This window comes from Canis aureus, chromosome 26 (assembly GCF_053574225.1).
Source record: "Canis aureus isolate CA01 chromosome 26, VMU_Caureus_v.1.0, whole genome shotgun sequence".
In the NCBI taxonomy this organism is placed as follows: domain Eukaryota; kingdom Metazoa; phylum Chordata; class Mammalia; order Carnivora; family Canidae; genus Canis; species Canis aureus.
The window spans coordinates 32,026,830-32,053,402 of record NC_135636.1 but is presented as its reverse complement, the minus strand read 5'-3'; the positions used below and the strand labels follow the sequence as shown (position 1 = coordinate 32,053,402).

The 26,573-nt window shown below is 45.6% G+C and overlaps 1 protein-coding gene across 6 annotated transcripts in view; it reads left to right on the top strand.

The window, feature by feature from the left end:
* Nucleotides 1-26,573, top strand: part of TTI1 (TELO2 interacting protein 1) — a 46,549-nt gene that overhangs the window by 15,722 nt on the left and 4,254 nt on the right. For 2 of the 6 annotated variants that reach the window (XM_077873125.1, XM_077873126.1), the window contains exons 2-7: nucleotides 958-3,297; nucleotides 8,030-8,239; nucleotides 11,819-11,967; nucleotides 15,133-15,273; nucleotides 17,400-17,604; nucleotides 17,874-17,961. In XM_077873125.1, coding sequence (XP_077729251.1) covers nucleotides 999-3,297; nucleotides 8,030-8,239; nucleotides 11,819-11,967; nucleotides 15,133-15,273; nucleotides 17,400-17,604; nucleotides 17,874-17,961 — 3,092 coding nt within the window. In that variant the 5' untranslated portion in view covers nucleotides 958-998. Of the gene's footprint in view, nucleotides 1-957; nucleotides 3,298-8,029; nucleotides 8,240-11,818; nucleotides 11,968-15,132; nucleotides 15,274-17,317; nucleotides 17,605-17,873; nucleotides 17,962-22,485; nucleotides 22,569-26,573 lie in introns of all 6 variants that reach the window. The other 4 variants (XR_013365253.1, XR_013365255.1, XR_013365256.1 and 1 more) reach the window with 4 other exon arrangements.

Sequence of the window (26,573 nt, the reverse complement as noted above, 5' to 3'; positions counted from 1 at the left end):
CAGCTCAGGCTATTCTCCCATGTCACTGGCTGCCAAGGAGTGGGGGTGGGGGTGGGGAGGGTCTTCTGAGCACATCAGGTTGATCCTATCAACTCCTGCTTGAAACCTCTCCATGGCAAGAACAGACAAAACTAATCCATGGCGATAGAAGTCAAAATAGAGGTTACCACTGGGCAGGGAAAATAGGAATTGACTGCAAAAGAGCTTGAGGGAGCCTTCTAGAGTGCTGGAAACATTCTCTGTCTTGTTTTAGGTGGTGGTCACATAGATCTCTACATCACAAAAATCCACTGAGCTGCACATTAAGACTAGTGCATTTTACTCTATGATGTTATACGTCAACTTGACAAAGATAAAACTTTCAGTGACTCTCCATTACTACCACAGGTTAAGAGCCAAACTCCTTAATCTAGCCCATGACACCTATTATTCTTCCCACAAGTCTGGCTCAAGCATTTTCTTCCTGAGAAACCTACCCTGGCTTACCCAGGCTCCTGATGCATAGGTCTTCCACACTCGCTTAGGACCGTGAGCCCAGGCTCATCCCATTTCTTAGCAGACTGTGTTGTAACTGTCCATCTGTTTCCCTCACTGGCCTGGGGAATGAAGAGCAGCCACCTCTCTTCATTGCTTCCCTAATGCCTTGTGTGGTGGCTGGCACGTAGGCCCCCACTAAATGTCCATTGATTGATTAAATGGAAGTTCACGCGCAGCCCTGGTGGCTCAGTGGTTTAGCGCCGCCTTCAGCCCAGGGCGTGATCCTGGAGACCTGGGCTCGAGTCCCACATCGGGCTCCCTGCACGGGGGCTGCTTCTCCCTCTGCTTGTGTCTCTGTCTCTGTCTCTCTCTTTCTCTCTCTCTGTCATGGATAAATAAATAAAATCTTTAAAAAAAAATGCAAGTTCACTTTGTATTTGCTTTGAGCTTGACCTTTACTGAAAAGTTTTTTTCTTCCAGCCCACAGGATGCTTCCTCAGTGAGAAGGAGTCTGCTACACAATGGCAGTTTTTGATACTCCTGAGGAGGCCTTTGGTGCCTTGCGCCCAGTGTGTGTTCAGCTCACAAAGACCCAGACGGTGGAGAACGTGGAGCATCTGCAGGCACAATTACAAGCCGTGAGTGACTCCGCCCTTCAGGAGCTGCAGCAGTACATCCTCTTCCCTTTGCGATTTACGCTGAAGACACCGGGTCCCAAAAGAGAGCGCTTGATTCAGAGCGTGGTGGAATGCCTCACATTTGTCCTCTCTTCAACATGTGTGAAGGAACAAGTACTTCTCCAGGAGCTCTTTTCGGAAATCTCTGCTTGTCTGTATTCACCCAAGTCCCAAAAGCCCGCAGCTGTGTCCGAGGAGTTGAAATTGGCTGTGATCCAGGGCCTCAGCACATTAATGCACTCGGCTTACGGGGACATTCTTCTGGCTTTTTATGAGCCCTCCATCCTGCCTCGTTTAGGATTTGCTGTGTCTTTACTCTTGGACCTAGCAGAACAGGAGAAATCAAAGCAAATTAAAATCGCTGCCTTAAAATGTTTACAGGTTCTACTCTTTCAATGTGATTGTCAAGACCATCCGAGGTCCTTGGATGAGCTTGAGCAAAAGCAGCTGGGAGATTTGTTTGCTTCTTTTTTACCTGGAATTTCAATGGCACTGGCCAGGGTTATTACAGGGGACTTTAAACAAGGGCATGGCATCATTGTGTCTTCCCTAAAGACCTTCTACAAGACAGTGAGTTTCATTATGGCTGATGAACAGCTTGAAAGGATATCAAAAGTCCAACCAAAGCCTGCAGTGGAGCACAGAGTAGCAGAGCTGATGGTTCACAGGGAAGCCAAGTGGGTAAAAAACACCAGCGACAAATTAACTATCCTTATTAAAAAGATAATTGAGTGTGTTTCAGGCCACCCACACTGGAAGGTGAGGCTGGCCCTGATAGAACTGGTCGAGGCCCTTCTCCTGAAGTGCAGCCAGTCGCTGGTCGGATCAGCTGGACCCCTTCTGAAGGCTCTGGTGGGTCTAGTAAATGATGAGAGTCCTGAAGTCCAAGCCCAGTGCAGTAAAGTTCTGAGACATTTTGCAGATCAGAAAGTAGTGGTCGGGAATAGAGCCTTTGCTGACATCTTGTCAGAAAACCTGCACTCCCTTGCCACGTCTCTTCCCCGCCTCATGAGCTCCCAGGACGATCAGGGCAAATTCTCTACTCTCTCCTTGTTACTCGGTTATCTGAAACTCTTGGGCCCCAGAGTGAACTTTGTCCTCAACTCTGTGACCCATCTTCAGCGCCTTTCCAAAGCGCTTATCCAAGTTCTAGAATTAGATGTGACTGACATCAAGGTTGTTGAGGAGCGGTGCTGGAATTCTGGGTCTCTGGGTGCTTCAGAGACTGCGGCTACGCAGCCACGGAGCCCAATGCAGAGGAGATACTTCCGCTTCTTCACTGATGAGAGGCTTTTCCTGCTCTTGCAGCAGGTGTGTCAGCTTCTCGGTTTTTACGGGGATGTCTATTTGCTCATAGATCACTTTATGGAGCTGTACCGTGAGTCTGTGGTTTACCGGAAGCAAGCCGCCATGATCCTGAATGAACTGGTTGCAGGGGCTGCTGGCCTGGAAGTGGAGAATCTTCACGAAAACCATATTAAAACAAGCACAGAGGAGCTAAGAGAGATTGTGACATCTATACTTGAAGAATACACAAGCCAAGAAAATTGGTATTTGACCACTTGTATCGAATCTGAAGAAGTGGGAGAGGAGCTAACAATGAAGCAGTCGGGCCTCCAGGCCATCACATCTGGTGCACACACCTGCCAAGTTACATCTTTTCCAGCCTTCTCAAAGCCGAGTCCCACTATTTGCTCCATGAACAGCAACATCTGGCAAATATGCATCCAGTTGGAAGGGATTGGCCGCTTTGCTTATGCACTAGGAAAAGACTTTCGTTTGCTCTTGATGACAGCCCTCTATCCAGTACTGGAGAAGGCTGGGGACCAAACCCTGCTCATCAGTCAAGCAGCTACCAGTGCCATGATGGACATTTGCCACACTTGTGGCTACTACTCTCTGCAGCACCTGATCAATCAAAATTCGGACTATTTGGTGAATGGGATCTCTTTAAATCTGCGTCATCTGTCTCTGCACCCCCATACCCCAAAAGTCTTGGAAGTCATGTTGTGGAACTCAGATGCTAGCCTGCTTCCTTTGGTGGCAGATGTGGTTCAGGATGTCTTGGCCACCCTGGACCAATTTTATGATAAGAGAGCTGCTTCCTTTGTCGGTGTTCTACATGCCCTGCTGGCAGCATTAGGTACATTCTGAGCCCTTTTTAACGCTAATTTGGAGGAAGGCCTACTATCCTTATTTGCCTAATCTTATTTTTTTGTGTGCGGTTACGCTATGGAGGACATTATTTGAATAGTTGTCAGTCCAATCCTATGTGTTATGCCAGGGTTCCGCTGCTTTTATATATATATATATATACTTTTAATAATCTCTATCACAGATTGAGCTCCTGTTCTGTGTCAGGGACATAAACCCTGCAGCCTAAATGTAAACATCATTTTTATTTTACAGAAAAGAACTAACGCTCAGAGAGAGCTACTTAGCCAGGGTCACACAGGTAATAAGGAACAAAGCCAGGATTTATGATAGTTTTGTTCTTTTTAGTATGCCAAACTGCTTCTGACAGTACATGGAGTTTTCAGTATCTGTGCTAATGGAGAACAGGAATAACAGGAAATTATTCAGACCACAGATGAGCTAGAACATTACTGTCCACTAGAACTTTCTGTGATGATGGAAATATTCTATATATGTTCTGTCCATTACAATAGCCACTAGCTACATGTAGCTAGAGTGGCTGAGGCACTGAATTCTTTATTTTAACTTAAATAGCCACATGTAGCTAGTGACTATCATACTGGACAGAGGTCTAGAAACTTTCTTTTAACCTTTTAATTGTATGAGGTGGTGTGAGGTTTCTCTCCTTCCTTTTGATCCTGTTGGGTGTCTATTGGAGGTGTTAATAACCATTAAAATGCAAAATTTTGGACAATAAGAAAAAGAATCTCCTAATTAGATAGTCATTGAATGAAAAAACAAAAACAAAAACGAGCTATGTACTTGAGTCCTTTTGATCCAAAGACCATATCTCTAGTATTTATTTCAGTACTAATTGCCTCCATGGTAAGTGGAAATGTCACTGACTTCATATTTTGTCAGCCAAGAAAGCGAACATCCTGTAAGAAAGTTTGTCACAGCAAGGAGGGCGGCTGGAACAGAGACAGTTGTACCTGAGACTATTTCCAGTGTCCATTCATGCATGCATGCATTCATTCATGAATATTCATATGCTATCTATCTAAGTGTTCTTTTATTCATTCATTTAATAAAGAGTGGCTGCCATGTGTCCAACATTGTGCTAAGTAGTCAGGATATAGCAGTGAGCAGGACAAATAAACTCATGAAGCTTTCTTGCTCCTGCAAAAGAGATGATAAGTAAATCATTAAACAAGTTCATTTCAGAATCCAATAAGCACTATGAAGAAAAGAGACAACCTGATGCAAGAGAACAACAGGGCTAGGCTACTTTAAGTAGAGTGGTCAGGGAGGACTTCTCTGAGGAAGCAACACTAGAGCTGAGACCTTAAGGCTGAGAAGGACCCCTTGGTATGTATGGAGCTGTCCTATCCTTTTTATGGTTTTTAAGAACATTCAGGCAAAAGGAAAAGGTGCAAAGATGTGGAGGGAAGAAAGAGCTTAAAGTCTTCAGATCCTGGAAGAGAGGCCATTATGGAGAGAGTGATACGAGATAAAGCTGGCAGGCAAAGTGAGGATAAACCCCCTGCATGACCTTGTAAACCAAGGGAAGGAGCTTGGATTCTATTTTGCAACCGCTTGGAAGTATACGGACTGGACTAATCGCTGGGACGTCAGCAGTGACCAAGAAGGACTAGGCCCCTGCCCTCGTGGCAGCACTGCTGAGACTGGCTGACGGCTTATACGTAAGAGACAGTGACCAGCTTCTATGGTCCGAAGCTGGCCCAGACTTCCACCTTTAGTGCTTTGGGGAACTAGACTACATGTCTGTTTGAGATTTTAAAACTGTATTGAGAAAAGCTCTATTAAATATATGCTCTCAGGAGATATCTCAGTTGGGGCCTTGAAAATTGGCATTGTCTTGGGCTGTTGATGTCTTCAGTCATCTCAAAAGGAAAAACCCTGTGTAGCGCTTTTTTTTTTTTTTTTTTTTTTTATTGAAGTGAAAGAGGAGGGGTCACCACTGTAGAGGGAAAAATGAGGATGGTTAACATTGACTTGAGAGCATCCTAGAGAAAGAAGCAAAATGGAGGATAGCTTTTCTGAAAATGTTGAAATAACCCCAAATACACTTGTATTTGGAATGGTAAGCAGCACTGAGGTGGAGCTGGTAAATCATGCGTGAATCAGAGCAGCCCTGCGTGCTGCCGTTTGTTTGTCTTCAAGTTGTCTGATAGCCACTCTCTTATTTTTTAATTTTATTTTGAGAGAGATAGAGAGAGAGAGAGAGAAGAGGGGAGTGGTGGAGGGAGAGGGAGAGTGAATCTTAAGCAGACTCCCTGGAGACATGGGGCTCAATCTCACGACCCTAATAAGATCTCCATCTGACTGATGACCACTCTTTTAAGATGGGAATGGAAGTGTGGTCTCAGAAAACCTCTAAGAAGCCTTCAAAGGACCCAACACATGTTTTAGGAAATGGTGTTTCACACCGTTGGCTATAAAGCATCAGGGACCACAGCGAGGACAAGAATTATCAGTTCAGTTACTGCTGAGTACTACCTACCAGTTAGCTGATGACTCACAGCAACAAAAATAGGGTACCTTTAAAGTGAGAAAGAGTCCATGTCCCACATACCTCACCACTGAGAGATTGTGCTACAACCATATCTGTAGGACTGGTATCTTATTTTCATGGTTGTGTAGGTTCTGTTGTGTGGCTGCACACCATTTATTTAAATGCTCCTTTCTTGGTAGAGATTTTAGTTGTTTCCATTCTTCTGCCACCACACACAGACAAAATTGCTGCAATAAGTATCTTCATAGGTCATTTTGAACATGTCTGAGTATATCAATAGGGTAAGTTCCTAGAGAGGAATACTGATATGGAGGACAGTACAGTTAATCTGTTGTTGTTGTTTTTTTAAGTAATCTCTCTACCCAATGTGGGGCTTGAACTCACAACCCCAAGATCAAGAGTCACATGCTCCACTGACAGAGCCAGCCAGGTGCCCCTCATTTAAGTTTTGGATGGAGAGTTTCAAACTTCTCTCCAAAGAGAAATTGTACCAATTTAAGCTCCTATCGGCAGTGCAGGAGAGTGCCAGTTTTGCCACACACTCATCTACGCTATGTTGCCAAGCTTTTTACCAATCCCTGCTTATCCAATAGGAGAAAAATAGCACCTTATAGTTTAATTTACATTAAGAGTGAGGTTGAGCTTTTCCATATGTTTAAAAGCCATTTGTAAGCAAAGACTTTAATGCCTGACTCTAGCCTAAATGTAGAAATCTTTGCAGCATATCTCTTTGAGCATTGTAAATGCTAGGTCCTGATTTTAACTCGTTGGGAATGCAATCTCTTGGAGTCTACTAGGGCCTGACTTATGTCTGGGGGCAGGGCATTGAAGAAATGGCATCATTGATCCCTTACATATAGAATGTCTAGGTTCTGTGTTGAAGACTCTCCTCCAGCATTTGCTCTCTGCTGTTCCTATTTGCCTGGCCCTGGCATCTCCCATCTGCTGTTGCTCTGGCTCTATGCACATGCTCCTTTATAGAAAGTAGATTAGCAGGTGCTAAAGGTTATCAGAGGCATTTTTCCTGCTGTCTGTAAAAGGGTGAAAATTCACACTAGGGTTTTCAGGGGGAGGAGGTGGGGCAGGTTTCGTTGCTGTTTCTTTCTTTAACTGTTAAGAGGCAGTTTTGAAATGAAGCCCTAGGGGAACCCCAGTATACAAAAATAGTTGAAATCAGAGCTGCAGGGTTAGAGAGGAATTAGAAGCGTTGGGCCCACCCCCTTTAGCATGCTGTCTTTTGGGGCCCTCCCTGTTGTGGCCCAAGACATTTCTGCAGAGCCCTAGAGGTGACACATCAGAAGCATTGGAGCATCCCAAAGAAGGAAAAGCTTTGAAGAGAATATGCCAGCCTTTTCTATCAGAAATACAGATGTGAGGGGCTGTATCCATTCCAAGACTCTGTAGAGCCTGTCTTCTAATCAGGAGTGCATCCTGTACTCAGAATTTTGTCACTTGTATGTATTCTCCAGCCTACCATATTTTCTCATTCAGCATCTATTTTGAGCACCCATTCCATGCTGGACATGTTGAATTCCAGTGGCAATCAATGGAGCATAGAGTCTAGTGGGAGATTCAGACACTAAACAGCAAACTCAAGGTAAATGTAAATAAAAATCATGCTGAGTTGATAGGAAAGAAGATGGTGCTATATAAGACAACCTATAGGTACCTAAATTGCATTGGGACGTCAAAGGATAGATGGCTTTACCAGGCAAGTTCTTCATGTGTTGAGATGTGAAAGGTGAGTTGGAATTAGCCAGATGTGACATAGTGGGGAAAGTACTCTATTTTTTAAAATATTTTATTTATTTATTCATGATAGAGAGAGAGAGAGGCAGAGGGAGAAGCAGGCTCCATGCCAGGAGCCCGACGTGGGACTCGATCCCGGGTCTCCAGGATCATGCCCTGGGCCAAAGGCAGGTGCTGAACCGCTGAGCCACCCAGGCGTCCCTGGAAAGTACTCTAGACAGCAGGAATAGCACATACAGAACATTCTAGGGCAGGAAAACCCCTGCCACATTGGAGGAACGGGAAGATATCTAGTTCATAGGCAGCTGGGAGTGATTGGAAGATGAGGTTGGAGAGACAGAGGGACCAGATCATGTGGAGCCATGCAAGCCATGGCAAAGAGCTTATTCCAGTTACAGAGTACTAATGCCTATTGTCCATGACCATGGTGATCACTATAACACTTTGTTTTCAGCCCAGTGGTTCCCAGACACAGATGATCTCAGGCAACTCCAAGGGGAAAGTGCAGGGGAGGCGGGAAGTCATTTGAGCCAAAGACCAGCAGCTTCTGAGAAGGGACTTGAGAACACCACCACAGCAGAAGACATGGAGCTGTTTTTGCTGAACTACCTCAAAGAAAAGGATGTGGCAGATGGAAATGTCTCAGATTTTGATAATGAAGAAGGTAACTGTATTTTGGCTTCGCCAGTTTTTTGTTTTTGAAACGGATTATTAAAAGAATGTGATATCATTACAAAAATTTTGGAAATCAGAAAAGTCACTCATAACCCCACCATGCTCCACGGAAGCATCCTCATTTTTTGTGCAGTCCTGTCCCATTCTTTTTTTTGTTGCAAACCTATTTTCATGTGGTCAGAGCCACAGTTTAAATGCATTATACCGTTTTTTGCACTAAGTTAATCAGCAACTCTCCACATTGCTATAGAGTTTTCATAATTAATGTTTTAATAGCTGCTACTAAGTATCCATTCCCCTGTGGGAAGTTCAGGTTGCTTCTTGCTTTTCACTCTAATAAACAGTGCTGCAGTGGATGATTCTGTGCACGTGACCTTTTCCCTTTTTTTGCATATTTCTTTATAAATCCCAGAAGTGGGATTTCTGGGTCAAGGATATGAACATTATTTTATGCTTGCCAAATTGCCTTCCAGAAAGGTTGTGTCAATTTATACCTTCCCTTCAGCAGTGCTGGATTAACACTGGTTGTACCACAACCTTGCCAACATTGGCCACTAACGAGTTTCACTTCTTGCTAAATTAATAGGTGAAAAATGGTTCTTGATATTGGGCTTTGCATTTCTTTGATTACAGGCAAGGTTGAACATTTTACTCTATGTTCCTTACCTTTTTTTTTTTTCTTATGCCCATTGTCTATTCATATGCTTTGTCCATTCATTTATTGGTGGGAGGAGATTTCAATGATTTTCTTATTTATTTATATGATAAAGGAAAAGGGAGTTCAGGTTAGTTGAAGCTCCAGCCTGTTGTTTTATTCACAAGCTCAATCTGGAGCTTCAGGTCACAGAAGGATTAATAAATTGTTAGAATCTCCTCTGCAAACATAAAATGCCAAGTCATAATGAGCTTGGTGGTCTCAGAACTATCCTAAATCGAACTGAGTCCCAAATTAGTTCATTAGGTAGGAATTGAGCAGAATTCTTTTTCTTTTTTGGTAGTCTCCACTCCGAACTAAAACCAGTACTTCCAGGATAACAGGAAATAGTTGTTCATTGCAACTAACTACAGCCAGTTCCTTCTAAATAGTAGGGAAGCATCACAGAGCCCAGATAATGATTTATGCAGAACAGAGTAATGATTTATGCAGAACAGAGTCATTGCCCTCCCCGAGGACAGTTTTCTGATCAGAAATCTATCAACAGACCTCTTCTTCTCAGTTTTCTTTTCTTTTTCTTTTTATTTATTTGTTCATGAGAGACACACACACACACAGAGAGAGAGAGAGAGAGAGGCAGAGACACAGGCAGAGGGAGAACCAGGCTCCATGCAGGGAGCCCGACGTGGGACTCGATCCTGGGACTCCAGGATCAGGCCCTGGGCTGAAGGCAGGCACTAAACTGCTGAGCCACCCAGGGATCCCCTCAGTTTTATTTCTTAAGCCAACCCAATCTTTCTTTTCCTGACCTGCACCCCATACCAAAACCTGGAAACCCAGAAGGAGGGGAGGCATCATGATCCTTCCTAATCCGAATTTGCTGTTCTTGTTTGAAATGCTAGCATTGGCTGTGAATCCATTCTTTCACGATTAGGATCTTCAGGTTCTAGTTGATGTTGGCTAGGAACAGACTGAATGAATCAACCTTTCTCCCAGTAACGGAAAAATCCACATCCCTCAAATAACATTGTGCAATAGGTGAATTTCAAACAACAAATCCTCCTCTGGGAAGAAAAGCACAGCCTTATCATTCTTATAATTATCATTCATCAAGTACACACCACACACTTGGCATTATAAAGAATGTTTGGCTTGATGTTGGTTTGACATGTGTTTTTTGTTTTAGCCACAATGAAAGCATTTCGTGTATCTGAGGTCCCTTTCTCCAAGAAATCCAAGCATTCTACAAATGCATTTTCATTTATCTTTTCAGCATCTAGTAGAGACAGGTGTGGCCTGCGCTATAAGATTCTGTTGTTTCCAGCAGAGGAAACTGAAGTGGGAAAAAGTGAAGGGAACAACGTTCAGCGCAGTGGAAATGAGCACCAACAGTAATGGGGGCTGAGGGGACAGAGCTGGAGGCTATAAATAGAGGGAAATTTTTCAGGGTAGAGATTTTGGCCTGGGTTTCGGGCAACTCTCGGGTTTTTTGTTCTTGTTTTAATTTGCAAACTTATGTCTATCATGTGCAACACAGCATTCTAAGCAGTGAAAGAATGCTAATAGCTGGTGACATTCATCTTATTTAACTTTCTTAATGAGCAAATGAGGTGTGCGTGCTTTATACCTTTTTTTCTAGATGAAGTAATGCCGGATGAGAAGGTTGCTAATATGTGTGCAGGCAGGACTTGAACCGACCTCCTTTGACCAGACCCTCTCTCTGTGTATTGTGCCAAGCTGCCCTTCTGTTATCTCTTATGCTGACATCTGTAAGGCCTGATCTTGGCCATCGAAAGATTTCACAGGCTGGTGGAGAAGCCACATGATCCCTTTAGTCAAGAATGGACCAAGAAGAAAGAGTAGAGGGCAGAGCAAAGGCCAGCCAGGGAGCTGCCCACCTCAGGGCTCCAAATTAGAATGTTGCCTTCTTCACATTTTTATTTTAGATATTTATTAATGGATGAGATGCCTGGGTGGCTCAGTGGTTGAGCATCTGCCTTCAGCTCAGGTTGTGATCTCGGGGTCCAGGGATTGGGTCCCACATCAAGCTCCCTGCAGGGAGCCTGCTTTTCCCTTTGCCTGTGTCTCTGCCTCTCTCTCTCTCTCTCTCTCTCTCTGTATGTTTCATAAATAAATAAATAAAATCTTTAAAAATATATATTTAGGGCAGCCCGGGTGGCGCAGTGGTTTAGCACCACCTGCAGCCTGGGGTGTGATCCAGATCCGGGATCAAGTCCCACATCAGGTTCCCTGCATAGAGCCTGCTTCTCCCTCTGCCTGTGTCCCAGCCATTCTCTCTCTCTCTCTCTCTCTGTCTCTCTCTTTCAATAAATAAATAAATAAAATCTAAAAAAAAATTAAAATTAAAATATATATTTATTAATGGAAATTTATAAAAGACTGGAGGTAAAGGAAAAAATTAAAATCCTATATGATCTTATCACCCCATCTCTTAGTATTTCGTTGTCCTTCCTGCTGTGCAAAAAAATTATATAATAGTGCTCCCACTGTGGATGCAATTCTATATACTGCTTTTCTCTTTTTAGCACATATTCTTTCATAAACATTTCTCCTTGTTTTTAAAGCCCTCAGCAAACACAAATTGGGGCCCTCATGATATGTCATTGTATGGATGTACCATGGCTTCTATAATTATTCCCCTTTGAATGGCCATGGAGTGGTCCCCCATACCCCCCGCTCCAGTTTTTAGCTATTATAGTTAATGATCTGGTGAATATACTGACTCCTAGCTTGACCCAAATTTTATATGGTTTCCTTAGGATCAGTTCCTAGACACTTTCCCTTGTAAATGCTGTTCCTGTGTCTGAGGTTGGGAGATCAAATGGAAGTGGGGCATCTCTCATAAAACTGTGTCCCCAGTTATGCTTTTTTTTTTTTTTTTTTTTTTTTCAGAAGAGCAGTCAGACCCTCCAAAAGTAGACGAGAGTGACACTGGTCCTGATGTGGAGCCACCGTTGCCAGTGCAGATCCAAATAGCCACAGATGTGATGGAGCGCTGCATCCACATGTTGTCAGATAAAAATCTGAAAATCCGCTTGAAGGTCAGTGTGCAGCCCTTTCTCTGCATTTGCATGGCAGCAGTACTCCAATTCGGTCTGGCTGGCAGTGACTGCACGGATGAGCAAGTGGCTGCCCTTATCTCCTGGTCCACGTGTGGTGGCCAAGAGAAGGCATCAGGAAGAATTTATCTATGGGGTGACAGCCTTACGTCCTTCTGTATCAGCTCAGATGCCAAAAGGGAGCCAAGTCCCCTTTGTAGAATTAAAAAACCACGAAGTTTTGGACATTCGTTGACTCTTCAAGGGAAAAAAGAGTCCTATGCTTTGGAAAGGATATCATTTTCTGAAGTGACTTAATGTAGGAGGCAGGTTTGAATCCTTGGAAGCAGTCATTCTTCCAAGCTTGACTCTGGCGCCATCTCTGTTTCTGTTTCCATGTTCATCCTTGGAAAGACACCCACACTTCTTAATCACACATCCTCGTTTGCTGGCAGTTTCCCAAGCAGCGTGCCCATCAGCAAACTCTGTGATAGCGAAACAAGACAGTGGGGTAGGTGGGTGGGCGTGGGGACAAGGCTTTCAGAATCACCTGGGAGAAGCTCACACAGGAAGAGCCTGGTCCTTCTCACCCCCAAGCAGGCCTAAGAAACAGCTGCCTCAGCGAGTTACTTTTTTTTTTTTTTTCTCAGCGAGTTACTGTTGGCAGTGAGAGCACACTGCCCTGCTCGGGGTGGTGGGCTAGAAACCGCGATCCAAGATCATCTCAGATCTCAGGGTCTGTGCTTTGTGAAATTTGTTTTGTTTCCCCAGAGGCACCACTTAGCATTCATCTCTTGTTCCATTCAGCAAGTACTCTTTGAGTGCCTGCTATATGCAAGGCTTGATTGTAGATGTCTGTGTGATATATTAGCCAAGTGTCTTCCCTTTTATATGGAGGCTTTGTAGCAGTTGTGTTCACCCCGTAGTTCTTGAGATCACCAACGTTGGAGTCAGACCTACATACCTGAGCTCACCTCCTGGCTTTGCCTCTGTGACCTTGAGGAAGTTACTTTACCTTTTTAAGCCTTTGCTTCTTCTGTAAAATGGATGTGATGGTATCTACCTTGCTAGGTTGTTGATTATAAATATGAAACAGCATCAAGTAGGCCACATATACACGTTCATTTGTTCATTCACGTAATGTTTATTGCCGACTGCTGCAGGTCAGGCAGGGGATGTATAGAAGGAAGTGAAGCAGGTATCCCTGTCTTCATGGAACTTCCTGTCTCTTGTGGGGAAATACACAACACACACTTAGAAGATAAGGAAGTATCTGAAGGTAAATAGCAGGTTCTGTGATAGAAAATAGTAATTCACCCATCCAGTGAACATGCATAGGAGCCTACTCTGTACCAAACCCTGTTGAATAAGACAGAGCTAATACCCTGATTTCGACCAGGTCATTGGGGAATGCCTCTCTTGAGGTGGTGATGTTTGAGCTAAGACTTAAAGGCTGAAAAGGAGCCAGCCATGCAAAGGGGCAAAGGCAAGGAGATGAAATGTTTCAGGCAAAAGAGGAAATGTATGTCTTGGAATCAAGTGGTGTCTGACGTAACTTGCCCAGTTAGTGACAGAGTTCACCGAGAAGCCAGTGATAGCACTGTCTCCCCTGTACTGCTCTGTCATCCACTATATGCCCAGGTTTCTCTTACTCTCCTGCCCACCTGTACCCCCTCAAAGGCAGGCCCTCTTTTGTTCTTTGTTTTTCAGATTTTTATTTATTTATTTGAGAGAGCATGAGTGGGGAGGAGGGACAGAGGGAGAGGGAGAAGCAGACACACACACACACACACACACACACACACACACACACACCCTGCTGAGTAGGGAGCCTGACATGGGGCTCAATCCCAAGACACCAGAATCATGATCTGAGCCAAAGGCAGACAGTTAACCAACTAAGCCACCCAGGCACCCAAGCACCCTGGTCTTTGTTTCTGTTCTGGTCTCAATGTGACCAGCACATAGTAGACATTCAGCAGGGCTTAGTGCTTGATGTTAAAAGACCTCACTGTATCTTTCTGACTTAGATGTGTGCCCTCCCCTCCTCTGTGAAGGTGGGCCATCTCTGGGAGGAAAGCCCACATTGGTCATCATCATGACCCCTGCCAGCGACACTGAGGCAGGCCAGTGGTCTTTAGTGCACTCTGAGCTATGGGAGATCAGGACACATATTCTCAGGGAGGGTAAAAAATCCAATTTACATCTAGGCTACGTGAAACCTTTCTTCTGAGGTAGACCTATGAAGAAGAAAGCTGCCTACTTGGCCTTTCCATGTAGAAGAAAGAGAACATAATCTAACCCAGCTTCCCAGCATCCTCCCCTCCTATCTCATCCAGTGGCACCTGCATCTGTTCAGTTGCTAAGCCTGACTCCAGGCAGTCCCTTTGGATACCTGTCTATTTTATTTTATTTTATTTTATTTTATTTTATTTTATTTTATTTTATTTTATTTTATTTATTTTATTTATTTATTCAGGAGAGACACACACAGAGAGAGATAGAGACAGGCAGAGGGAGAAGCAGGCTCCATGCAAGGAGCCCAACATGGGACTTGATCCCGGGTCTCCAGGATCATACCCCGGGCTGCAGGCGGTGCTAAACTGCTGCACCACCGGGGCTGCCCCGATACCTGTCTCTATTGCCCCAATATCTAATCCATCAGCATATACACACATTCATATACACACCTCATATACACATTCAGCATATACACACCTCCAAGATAGTCCCCAAACCCCTTCATTCCTCTGCCACCTCCCTGTGGCCACATCCCAGTCTTCCTCTCTTCTGGCTGCTTCCTGAGGGGCCTGCTTCCATCTCTCTCTTGTCACAGGCCCCTCCCCACTCAGCAGCCAGAATGCCCTTTTTAAAACATGAATTGTATCATGGCACTTTCCTGCCTAAAACATTCCGATGGCTCTCTGCTGCACTTAGTATGAAATAAAAAATTCATAATGTGATACCTTCAGGGGCTACCTCTTACCCCTCCTGTGTTGTGCTGTACTGCATGAGGCCCTTCCTTTAGTTCCCTAACCCCTGCAAGGCCTCCCTCCTCTGGGTTGTCCCCATGGCTGTTTCCACCTCCGGGACCTTTTAGGAACACTCTTACACTCTTCCCATGACTAACTCCTACTCTGCCTAAATCACATCCTCTCTTTTTTTCAGGTGTTGGATGTGCTGAATTTGTGTGTGGTTGTTCTGCAGTCCCACAAGAACCAGCTCCTTCCCTTGGCTCATCGGGCCTGGCCCCCACTTGTGCACCGACTCACCAATGATGACCCCCTGGTGGTGCTCAGAGCCTTCAAGGTACTGTGCTGATGCCTCACCACTGTCAGCTGTGGGGGGTGGGGGGCACTCAGCACAGAGCACTGCCATGTCTTTGCGGATTCGTTCTCATCTTAGTTGATAGCAATGTCATACCTTGAAGAAAGCATAGCAGGATAAGAAAGGTACAAAGAAGAAAGCAAAAGTCAGTCTCCTCTTGAGTTAGAAGCAGAAGGAACTAGCAGGTAAAAAGGACTGCCAGTATTGAGCACCCACTGTGTGCTTGGCACTTCCTCACATGGGAAGTTATCTCCTTACAACAGCTGTGTGAGGGAGCTACTATTCTCCCCATTTTTTTTTTTTTTTAAGATTTTATTTATTTATTCATGAGAGAGAGAGAGAGAGGCAGAGACACAGGCAGCGGGAGAATCAGGCTCCATGCAGGAAGCCCGATATGGGACTCGATCCTGTGGCTCCAGGATCAGGCCCTGGGCTGAAGGCAGCGCTAAACTGCTGAGACACCCGGGCTGCCCTATTCTCCCCATTTTTGACAGAGGAGGAAACAGGCTCAGAGAAGTTCAGGGATTTTTCTCAAGATCACACAGCTAGTAAGTGGTAAACCCCAAACCTGTGAGTTTGTGCCCACCTTCTTAGCACCACACAGGAGTCAAGGTGAAAGGGCCTGGGTTCTAGCAGTGGGCATCCTCTGCCCATCCAGGTGACTCTGAGCAAAGCCTGTGACCACCTGTTTTTCAAGTTGGCCTCAGGAGCATGTGTTCCACCATCCTCATAGTATTGTTGTCAAGGATAAAATGGGTCTATTTTGGTGAAATGCTTTGAAAAGTTAAAAGCTATATATATATATGTCAGGTATTATTCTCCCTGACTTAGTTTGGTTTCTATCAGCACACATTTTGGCTTATTTATTTATATTCTTCCTTTTTCTAAAAAGTACTTAAGGCAACCTACAGAGATCTATTTCCCAGGGCAAGCTAACATAAATTAGGAGTAGGTGAGCAAGATGACGCAAAGAAAAAAGATGTGTAGGGACCTAAAGTGAAGCCAAGAACGCAGCTGGTATACTTGACAAAAGTATTTGGGTTTTCTGTAAGATTCTTCAGCAGATACTGGACCAAAACCAGAGCTTACATTTAAAACGTATAAAATTACTAATATTTTTATTCTAAAGCAAAATATACAAAATCACAGACACACAGAAAGGGGAAGAGGGAGGCTGGGATAATGCGAGGCGGGGAGGGGGGTCTCGCTAAATCTTATTCAGGTGTGCTACTTTCCCTTATGGAAATTAAGAGGTAACCTGAAATGACAGCAGGTGTAGAAAAAGGAGAAAGATGTGTACACTGTAACTGAGGCTGCTTTTCTACCCCCAGACATGCTGATGACATCCGAGGCCTAGAGGGCTGTGTATAGCCCAGCTGTGGGACCTCAAGTCAGGGCCTCATTCTCTGCAAAGTCAGCCAACACCGCTGGTTATGCCTTGCTGACCAATTTTTAAAGAAATTCCTATTATCCTGTATATTCAGCCTTGTGCGGTGGGGCACAACGTTTCAATATGTTCTGCTAGAGAGAGTTTAAAACGAGATGCAAAGAAGCCGCCTGTTGTGGAGGACAGGACAAGGGTGACGTGCATAGGAGACGGTGCAGTGAGACAGGAAGGGCTCCAATATGGCCCTAACTGCTGGGCACTGACACAGTCAGCCTCTGCCCTTCTGGGTCCTGTATGCAGCAGTAGTTGGGCTGCCCTGTTTGTGTTTGTTCAGCTAGCTAGAGTTCAAAGCACAAGTCTTTTCTCAAGGGATGTTAGGAAGAGTCAAGAGATGATCTATATGAACTGCTTTAAGCTCTTCTTTTTTTTTTAACCAAAAAAGGGAGGAAAATCAAGGTATTAATCATATTATTTATCCAACCCAAGATTCCTTTGAATTATTCCCCATGTAATCTGTATTTATGGATAGAAGCAGCCATGCCTTGGGAGCAGAGACCTCCAAATTCATAACTGTCAGAATCACAAACCATGGGCAAGGAATTAACAGCAGTAATTCTATTTTTTTTTTTTTTTTTCAAGAAGAAATTGAATTACCAGACGTTCCTTAGCTCTGTGCTGCCTTGGCAATGTGCAGTCACCAGACCCGGGGCTGTTTCTGCAGGTCTTACGTACCCTCGGAGGCAAGTGTGGCGACTTTCTGAGAAGCCGGTTCTGCAAAGACATCCTGCCAAAGCTGGCTGGCTCCTTAGTCACCCAAGCTCCTGTCAGTGCCCGGGCTGGCCCGGTATACTCCCACACGCTGGCTTTCAAGCTGCAGCTGGCTGTTCTGCAGGGCCTGGGCCCCCTCTGCGAGAGACTGGACCTAGGTAGGTACCAGCCACTCTCCCTTGGTGACACACACCCTGCACACGGTTTCGCCAGCGGCATGGCGCCCCACATCCGGTCGTGCTCTCTCCTCTCCTTTCACGTGTTCATCCTTCATTCTTTCTTTGGCTTCATTGTCCCACCCATCTTGATGTTTCTCTGCCTTGCCGGATGGAGTAAAGAGCCCAGGGTTCACCAGACAGCAGTTGCTTACTGCTTGGCCCAAATGAAGTCTGAGGGCGGATGCTTGTTTTGTTTTCCCTCTCCGCAGGTGACAGCGACCTGAATAAAGTGGCTGATGCCTGCTTGATTTACCTCAGCGCCAAACAGCCCATGAAATTACAAGAGGCTGCCAGGAGGTACGTCTGCTTGATCACCCGCATCCCTTTACGTTTGCTCTAAATTATAGATGATTTGCTAATGGCAAGTGGAGTCGAGGCATCTCTGTTCTTTTCTCTCCTCGCTCTTCTTGCCAGGTTAATATGGTTTCTTTAACTGGGCCAACTCTAGAGATGGTATTTTTACTAGATGCATTTCTCTTTGCAAGTAACCTTTTCCTCTGCTGCAGCGTCAGCAGCAATTCCAGAGGGGCAAAAGGCAGAAAGATGGCGTGCCGAAGGGGACAAAGCACTCTCCCAATCGGAGAGAGATCCACTTCTAGGCCCTATTCTAGTGATCACTGGTAACCCTGGCACCTCTCTGGACCTCAGCTCCCTCTTCTGCAAAGCATAAGCATTGGGTTACTGATCTGGCTCACCTTGATTCCACAGAGCATCTTAATGGACATCAAGTGTTTTAACCCTTGCAAATTGTACATAAAATTGGGTGTGTGCAAGCAGACACTTATATTCCTTTTTCTAGATAGAGTCCACAGCCTTCATCTGATTATAATAGGAGTCTGTGAACCAAGAAACATAAAATTGCTGAACTAATGGTCTAAAGGGCCTTTTCCAACTCTGAAATTATGTGATGGTAATTTCCAAGAGTTTAGCTTATTCTCAAATAGCTGTGCCACCTCTAACGGAAGAAGCTATGTCTGGTTCCTTGAGCCCTAAAGGATTTTTCTCAAAAGCTAAAACTCTGAGCACAGCAGCATTCCCCAGACTTGGGACCAAAAATCACTGTGGCCCCCCCTGCCCCAACTCTCCATCCAGCTGGGGCAGGGGCGCCAGAGTGGACCTACCCTCCCCCAGGTGTCGGAATAAAAGTTGGCTTCCCTGGCCTGGCACTGTGTACTACCCTGGGCACTGCAGCTCTATGTCCCAGAGCAAATCAACAATCCCTCCCACTTCTTAGGCTTCTAGAAATGAGTCCCTGATCTTCCTTGGTGGGGTAGGAGTTCTCTTGTTCCCTGAAGGGCTGCAAGGCCGCTCAGACTGTGAAATGAGGAAGCTGCTTGCTCCCTTACAAATCTTGCACTCTCTGGGAGTGATGGAAATATCCTTTTGAATTGATTTATTGTCCTTTGCAATTTTTTGCTTTTGATTTCCCCAGTTCCCTTTTTTCTTTCTGTCACTTTCCCGTCACTTCCCCTAGGCTCAGAATCAGTCATGGTTTCTTGAGCACAGGGGCGCATCCCAACCAGCTTCTCTTATCCTCATTCTTGTTCCTTAAAGAACCAACTCGGGGTGAAAATACTCCTCCCCCGGGCGGTGTTGCTGAAGCTACTGCTGATTTCAGGTACAGCTCAAGAACGTAATGAATTCATCTTGAAGTAAATTCTCTGTGTACCAGTTACAACCAAGAGTCACAAAGATCTGACTTTCCCATTCTCTGTCCCATTCTACTTTTCCTACACCCACCCCATACCCGTCCTACAAGTTGAGACCCATCAAACAAATATCCACCAGTCATTATCTTTTCATTTCTAATTTTCTTTTGTGCCGCTAACAGCAATTAAACCTGGAATTGGACCTTGCTGAGTCTTGAGTTGGTATTCAGGGTGCCTCTGGAGGAGGAAAATGCAGCCAGACCACTTGACTGCAGCGCCTTTGTTTGCTCTACCGCATTCCATTCAGGGTTGAGTCAGATGACCTCCCTCTTGCCAGGCTGGGAGGCGAGGAAGTGCAAGGTTGATTGGTTCACCAACACATCATCTGCAAACTTATTTTGAAGTCAAGGGAAAAAACCAGTGTTGTCCTTGATCAAGAACTGATTTGGCATCTTGATTCAGAAATTAATAAGCTCTGTAAATGGGAAAAGAAGCCTGAGACAATGGAAAACCTGGTCTCTTTGTGAGCCTCGTTCCTGAAGGAAGAGAGGGAGGTGGGGGTGGGTACTGGAACACTTGAGCCTACAAGTGATGTAGCCTTCTGCTCCCTCATCTCGGGGACCAATGAACCAGGTCCCCTGGCTCAGTGAGTAGCTTCACCTTCCATCCAGTTGTTTGTCCTTCACTTTCCTCTTTCCCTCACACCCCACATCTCCATTCTAGAAGGGAAGCCTGTCCACCTAACTTGCAAAATCTCTCTTCAGACTCTGTGTCTCTTCACCTCCAAGCTGGCAGGCCAAGCCCCCCTCATCTCTTATAGGAACAGTTGCAGAAACCTCATTGTTGGCCCCCACCCTCAGAAACTTCATTGCCGCCCCCACCCTCACTCCTGCCCCCGCCCCGGGTCTGCACCCCATGAAGTAGGTGCTGACCCCGACCACCTGCTCATGGGAGAAGGGAAGGCTGTTGTGTGGATTGTGAGGGCCAAGACTTTGTAGTTAAGTGTTCAGCCACCAGCTTCAGCTAAGTGTTGAGAAGAACCAGTGAAAGCCAGAACTGTCCACAGATGTCCCGGCTTCCTCAGAGCTAGTGAGTTGCTGGTGCAGGGTGGACAGCCCCTCTGTCCGACAGGGCTGGCGGGGGAATAGTGAGGGCCAGCACCTGCTCTGCAGGGAGCTAGGTGAGCAGCCGTTTGAGGGGTGGAAGAAGTTTCCTTCTACTTCACCCTTCTAGGTTCTTTGGCTGGCCTGATAATTGAGTTAAGACAGATTAATAGGAGACAAAACACATTTTTTTATTTCACACCTAAGGGTACCCTTATAACTACCCCAAGGTCATGTGGGGTAGTTGAGGCTTCTTTGCCATCCTGAGCTCAGGAATGGCCTAGGGGCCTGGGTGTCACCAGGGGAGGAGGGTGACTCAAGGGCCCTGCCTTAAGAAGAACAGAGGTTTGGTAATTAGATGTTGGCCCTACCATATGCATAGGTTATTCAGAAGAAAAGTTATCCGAGGTAATAGCTCTCTTTCTGGGCCAGGCCCCTCTTCAAATTCTTTCTGGTAGTTAACAGAGAAGTAAGAATTTGTCTTGAATCTGCTGGGTCTCTATTGCCTCTGCTGGGTCTCTGTTGCCTCTGGCTTAAGTCAGTCCACACACCAAAATGCTTTTGGGGGCAGGCTCCTCTGCTCCACTTCACGAGTCTGTGGGTCCGGCAGGTGGAGGCCGGAACCTCTGAGGGCCAGCCTCCCTACCGTTGGTGCTTGGTGCGGAGACAAATTCAGCAGCTCCGTGAAAGTTTCTCTTTGTGTGCATTACCATTAGCTTTTTTCCTCCCTCCTGTTTGCTTTTCCTGGCTCCAAAGAATGACCAAGCCTATGTTTGCTTTTTTAATTTGTCATATTAAATAGAGCCTTTGTGGCAGGCTTTTACATCCAAGCTGTAAACTCTAGAAATGGAAATTGATCAGGGGGTGGTTGATATAACCAAGGCTGTAAATGCTAAGACCAGAAATGCCATTCCAGTTTAATGCTTTTATCTAGCGAATGTGCCTTGTAAGGAGGAACATAAATCTTGCAACTTGGGGGAAGGGTGGGGGGGCGGGGGTAGGATAGAACCTCACCGTCTGTTACCACTAGGTGTCACTATTAACTGGCTATGCAAGAAAAATACCAGCTCCCCCAAAGTCCATCTAGTTAAATAATTTCAATGGATAACAAATAAGAAAATCCTATTTGGGGTGTGGAAGGAGGGGTCAGCATACCACAAGTTGTAAATGAGGCAGTGTCTCTGAGGGTAAGCATGAGATTACAAAGAACAGGTCAGCCATGCCTCCACCTCAACCATGGCAGAGGCCCATTCAACTGATTGAAATTCCCCAGTAGCCCTGGAAGCCTCCGAGATTTCTCCCATCATGCAGTGGGCCTCCACAGTTCTGTGCCTTTCTGACCATGGAGCTCTTCCTTCCCCCACATGAAAGGAATCTGAGATGAGAGCACATACCCCAAATTTCTGTGTTTTTCCTTAAAGCCAGTACACAGTGTCAGCTTGATTCAACTGAACTCTGTCGAAACCATGCTCCTTGGGCCTATCTCTGAGCAGCCTCTGAGTCTCCTTGTCTTTTGCAGAGAGGTCTTAAATAATCTAATAAGCCTTCTACCCTAGGGCTAAAAGGAACAAACAAGGCAATACCTGTTTTGAAAAAGATGAAGTCTGTGCTCCACAGGTCTCACCATGAAAGAACAATGCTCTTAGGCCACTTGGTCTCCACCCCCAGGCCTGCCTCCACCAGCGCAGCCCAGGACCCAGGTGGGGATGTAGAGTGCCAGCAGGTAGTGACTAGATGGTTGTGCGGGTACTGAATGCTGTGGTCCTTTGTGTGGTGGTGGCCAGGAAGGGGGTGCTGTGGCTGGAGGTGGGGGCTCCCTCCCAGCCTCCTCTGCCTAGCCATTGTACACAAGGGCAGAGGGTACACAGCCTTGGAGGCAGACAAACCTAGGCTCAGATCTTACTGGATCTGTGGCTTTGACCAAATGACTTCATGTCCTTGTACCTCGTTTCCCACCTCTGTAAACTAAGGATGATGGTGACCCCTTCCTCCCAGAGTCAATGTGCACATGAATTGCATTTCTATGTGAGGGAGTCGCACCTGACAAGTCTGTTCATTCTCCTGACCAGCTGAGGAGCTGCTGTGTGTCAGGCACTGTTCCAGGTACTGAAACGAGACAAAAGCAAGAGAGAGGAAGCCTCTGCCCTCGCAGGTATAGTTGTGTGTGTGTGTACACACCTGTTAGGAATATCTATAAATACACCAAATATATGGTGCAGTGTGTATATATTATATGAACACTTGTGCACTTGGGCATAGTGTTCCTTATTATAAGCCTACCTCATCTTTACTGAACTCCGAAGAGAGTTTTTCACCCCGGAATGATCTTTTCATGTTAATTGTGCCACCTCCCCCTACCACCCTCTGCGTGAGAAGTCAGGACCAGGTTTCAAGGTTCATTTACTGGCTGACTTCCCCACTTTCTTTCTAGCAGTAGGATCCTAGCCTATCAAAGAACCAGCCGGTGCCTTCAAACCCTGGACGAACATAGACTGGCACGGGCTGGTTCATTTCATCCCCGTCAGAGCCCGGCTCCTCTCTTTACCCACACATGGGCCTATTATATTTGAACAGATCAGGAGCCACAGAGGTGATCCGTTAGTTCAGCTGAGCTTGAAATTAGTAGCTCTTCCCCTTAAATGTTGTGGGCAGTTTGTTTGAGTTTGGGCTGCAAAGCTGTTTCCCCCTTGGATTGCACCCAGCATGGAAATGAGGGCACTCCTAATATTTTTCCTTTTGACATTTGATTAATAGTTGACAAATCCAGACCCAAGTAGTTAGCTTTCCTATTATCCATCTTTTGACAGGCATTGCTGCTTTTCTTTTCCAGGCTCATTGTTCTAAAAATACACTCAGATCTGAAGCTGTTCACTGTGCATATACTGGCATGATTTCCTGGTGTCAAAGATAAGAGACATCTGCCATGCAGATTATAAACAAAGTGGGTTTCTGGGTTTCAGATCTGAAGGCAGGGACCTCGGTGCTACTTAAACCAAATGCCACCCATCCTTCTCCTGCTTCCTTGGTGTTGTCCTGTGATTGATAATTGACCGAGGTCAACCGTTTTACCCCCTAGTAGTAAGGCAGGTGTGGGGCATGCCTGCGTGTCACCGCACTGGGTTGGGAACCAGGATGCGCTTGATGCTCCGGGGAGCAGGACCACCTGCACAAAGTGGGTTTCACATGTCAAAAGCCTTGGCAGACTATAGGGTACCTGTTTCATCACTTTGCAGGGTCCGTGGTCTGTCCTGAGCACTTAAGAGACTGGTGTGAATGTCATGATTTCAGTACTGAGCAAACCAGCCAGGAAAACAGCCTTCATTATCTTATTTTATGTGTGTTTATTCACAAAAATTTTTTTATTAACATGCAAATACTGTGTTGAGAGCTGAAGGATTGTAAAGATGAATACCAGGTTAGAGTGGACTTCACATTGCTGCTCATGGCAGCACAGCCCTGGGCCAATCAGTTTACTTCTCCAAGTCTTTGCTCCCTCGTCTGCAAGACTAGAGTGAGCATATCTGCTATCTTCCACCTAATCAAATTATTGCAGGATTCAGTAAACTCATGCATATTATTCTTCAGCACAAAATGTCAACAGAGAGGAAAAAGTATGTAAGTAGTTGTTAGCATTATTAACTTCCTCCTGATTCCAAAAGAGACCTAGGGCATCTTATCAATTAAGTATATGCAACAAAAATAATAAAGGGGAAAAAACAAGGTGAAACCAGGGTTGAGGTTAACATATAAAGTGCACACCTAGAGTTCTGCACCCTTGCTGGAGACAAGCCTTCAGTGTGGCTCTCATCTTCCACAGACAGAGCAAAGAGGGAAATGCATCAATTTTGCACCTTCCGGCATCCCTGAAATAAGAAAAGAGAGCTCCGCAGAAAGAAGCACAGCTCTCCTTGGTTTTGAACCCTAAAAAATTTCTGCATGGGTCATCTTAGAAGAATGCTGGGTATTGTTGTGACTAATGTTTCTAACGTCCTTGCAGTGAATACACAACTAAGCTTCCTAGAGCTGCTTCTTCCTCGCATCCATCAGCAGAGGCTCCTGGCTTAGTGCCAAAGCGTGGGTTCCAGGAAAACAGTTGGGGGGAGGGGGACAAAATAGGTAGGCTGCTACAAAGATGTCTTTATTTTCAAGGGTATACACCTTTGGGGTGAGAGGGTGGGTGTGGAGTAGGAAACGCTCCATGTGGCCTGAGTCAGCCCCCTGTGTACTCTGGCACAGGGCCGCTTTGAAATCTGTGCCCAGCGGCGTCGTGGCTAGGGGGGTGGATCTAGGCCTGCGGGGGGCCTCAAGGCAGGCAAGGCAGCCAGATGGAAAGGGCTGCTTTTAAATCCTGCCCCAGTGGGATTTAAACCCTTCTAGGTCTGGCTTATTTTTGAATTGTCTGTAACAGATTGGTCCTCTCAGTGCCATATCTTTTTAAATATGCACAAAGCAATGGAGTCACTCCACTGCATTTATGATACTTTGTCTTGTGGTACTTTAGGGGTGCGATTAGCATTGTAAGCTTCTACTGGTGTTTATGGTTTTAAATCCTGTTCCTGTTGCATTTAAATATTTTTATTATCGGTCTTTGTGTGAGTATGCAAGATGGAGTTAGATCGATAGATGAATGGTTTCGAACAGGTAAATATAGTTAAGTCTAACGAGTACATATAGCTGCAGAGGTAATTGGTAGTATTTATTTGGAGAGTAAATCGTTGCTCCAAGTCATAATCCTCCATTTCCAACATTTAGAAACAAAAAAACGACCTCCTCGCAGGAGAAGATAGCTAAATTGAATAGCAAGAAAGGACAGGCTTGAAATACTGGTTAACCAATGAACCGAGACCCATTAGAGTAAATTACCGAGATAGAAACATCACCCCACCGCTCGCTGGCTAGGACACGTCGCCCCCCCCAGCATCCATTTGTTTAAAAGGAAACACACAGCCTCATTTGTAGCATCGGCGTGCACCGAGTCACGGGAGGAGATGGCCGGAGAAGAGAAGAGCATACAGGTTCTGCCAGAGAGGGAATAGCAGGGAAGCTCGAATAACTTTGTGGGCGTGCCTGCTTCCCAACGAGTGAGTTCATTTTCTGATTGCATTTAGTCATGGCCATGTAGAGACAGTCCGTATCATGTTCCTAAGGTTTCATCCCTGAATAACTTCTTTAGAAGCCCCAAATAAATAAATAAATAAACAGATCACAAAGCCACAAGTTCTTTACCACTGGCACTTATGCAGACAGCTCATGAGAGCATTTTATAAATCCAGAAAGAGACAAGGAGCAGCAGATCCCTCAAGCAAGTAATTGACAGAGAAAGAATAGCCTGTCACCCAGGAGAGGTGGAAGCTCTGCATTTCACTTACAGTTTATTTAGCTTCACTAGGCCTGGATTGGCTGGCGGTTTTCTAGAGCTGCTTTTGAGCAGATGTTGTCTAGACCGAGATGGTGAGGACACACCCTATAGTATTTGCATCTGCAACAGAGGGATTTCTTTGGGGTGTTGCCATATTTGGGAGGCCATCCGGTGCCCATGCTTGAGAACCACTGTGGACTGTTGACGTTGGAAGGGGGCTTAGAGCTGATGCTTACAGAGAAGCAACTTGGCTGTGTCCCCTCCTTGGGTTCCACCTCACATGTGCAGCCCTCCCCGCAGTGCACCGTGTGCCTCTGTGCATAGTCTGTCCTCCCTACCAGATGCGGAGCCCCAAGGCCAGAGCCTTTGTCCATCCATCTTTGTGTCCCACATACCCAGCTCAGTGCTTGGGCTAGAGCAGGTGCTAGGAAATGTTCAGTGAACCACAAAGAGGCGGGACCCAAACCCTGCTGACCAGAACCTAGTAGTAGCACATTGTCTATTTCCCCAGGCCACCTCACCCCCAGCTTTGTCACTCAGAGCAGGCCACTATTGATCATAAAGGAATGAGCCGCTTCTGTTGGTTTGGTGTCTGGAGTTTATTAGGTACTTGCTGATGCCCATCAATTGTAGATAGGGCTGGAGTGCAGGGAAATGGCTGCCTGCATGAAGCGAAATTCAATAAAACCGCATTTTAAGTGAAAAATCAGTATAAACACCAGGCTTCTTTGCCATGGAAACAGAGGTTGCTTAGAAACTGCCTAACGGCGAGTTCTAAATTTTTTAAAGTCAAGTTAT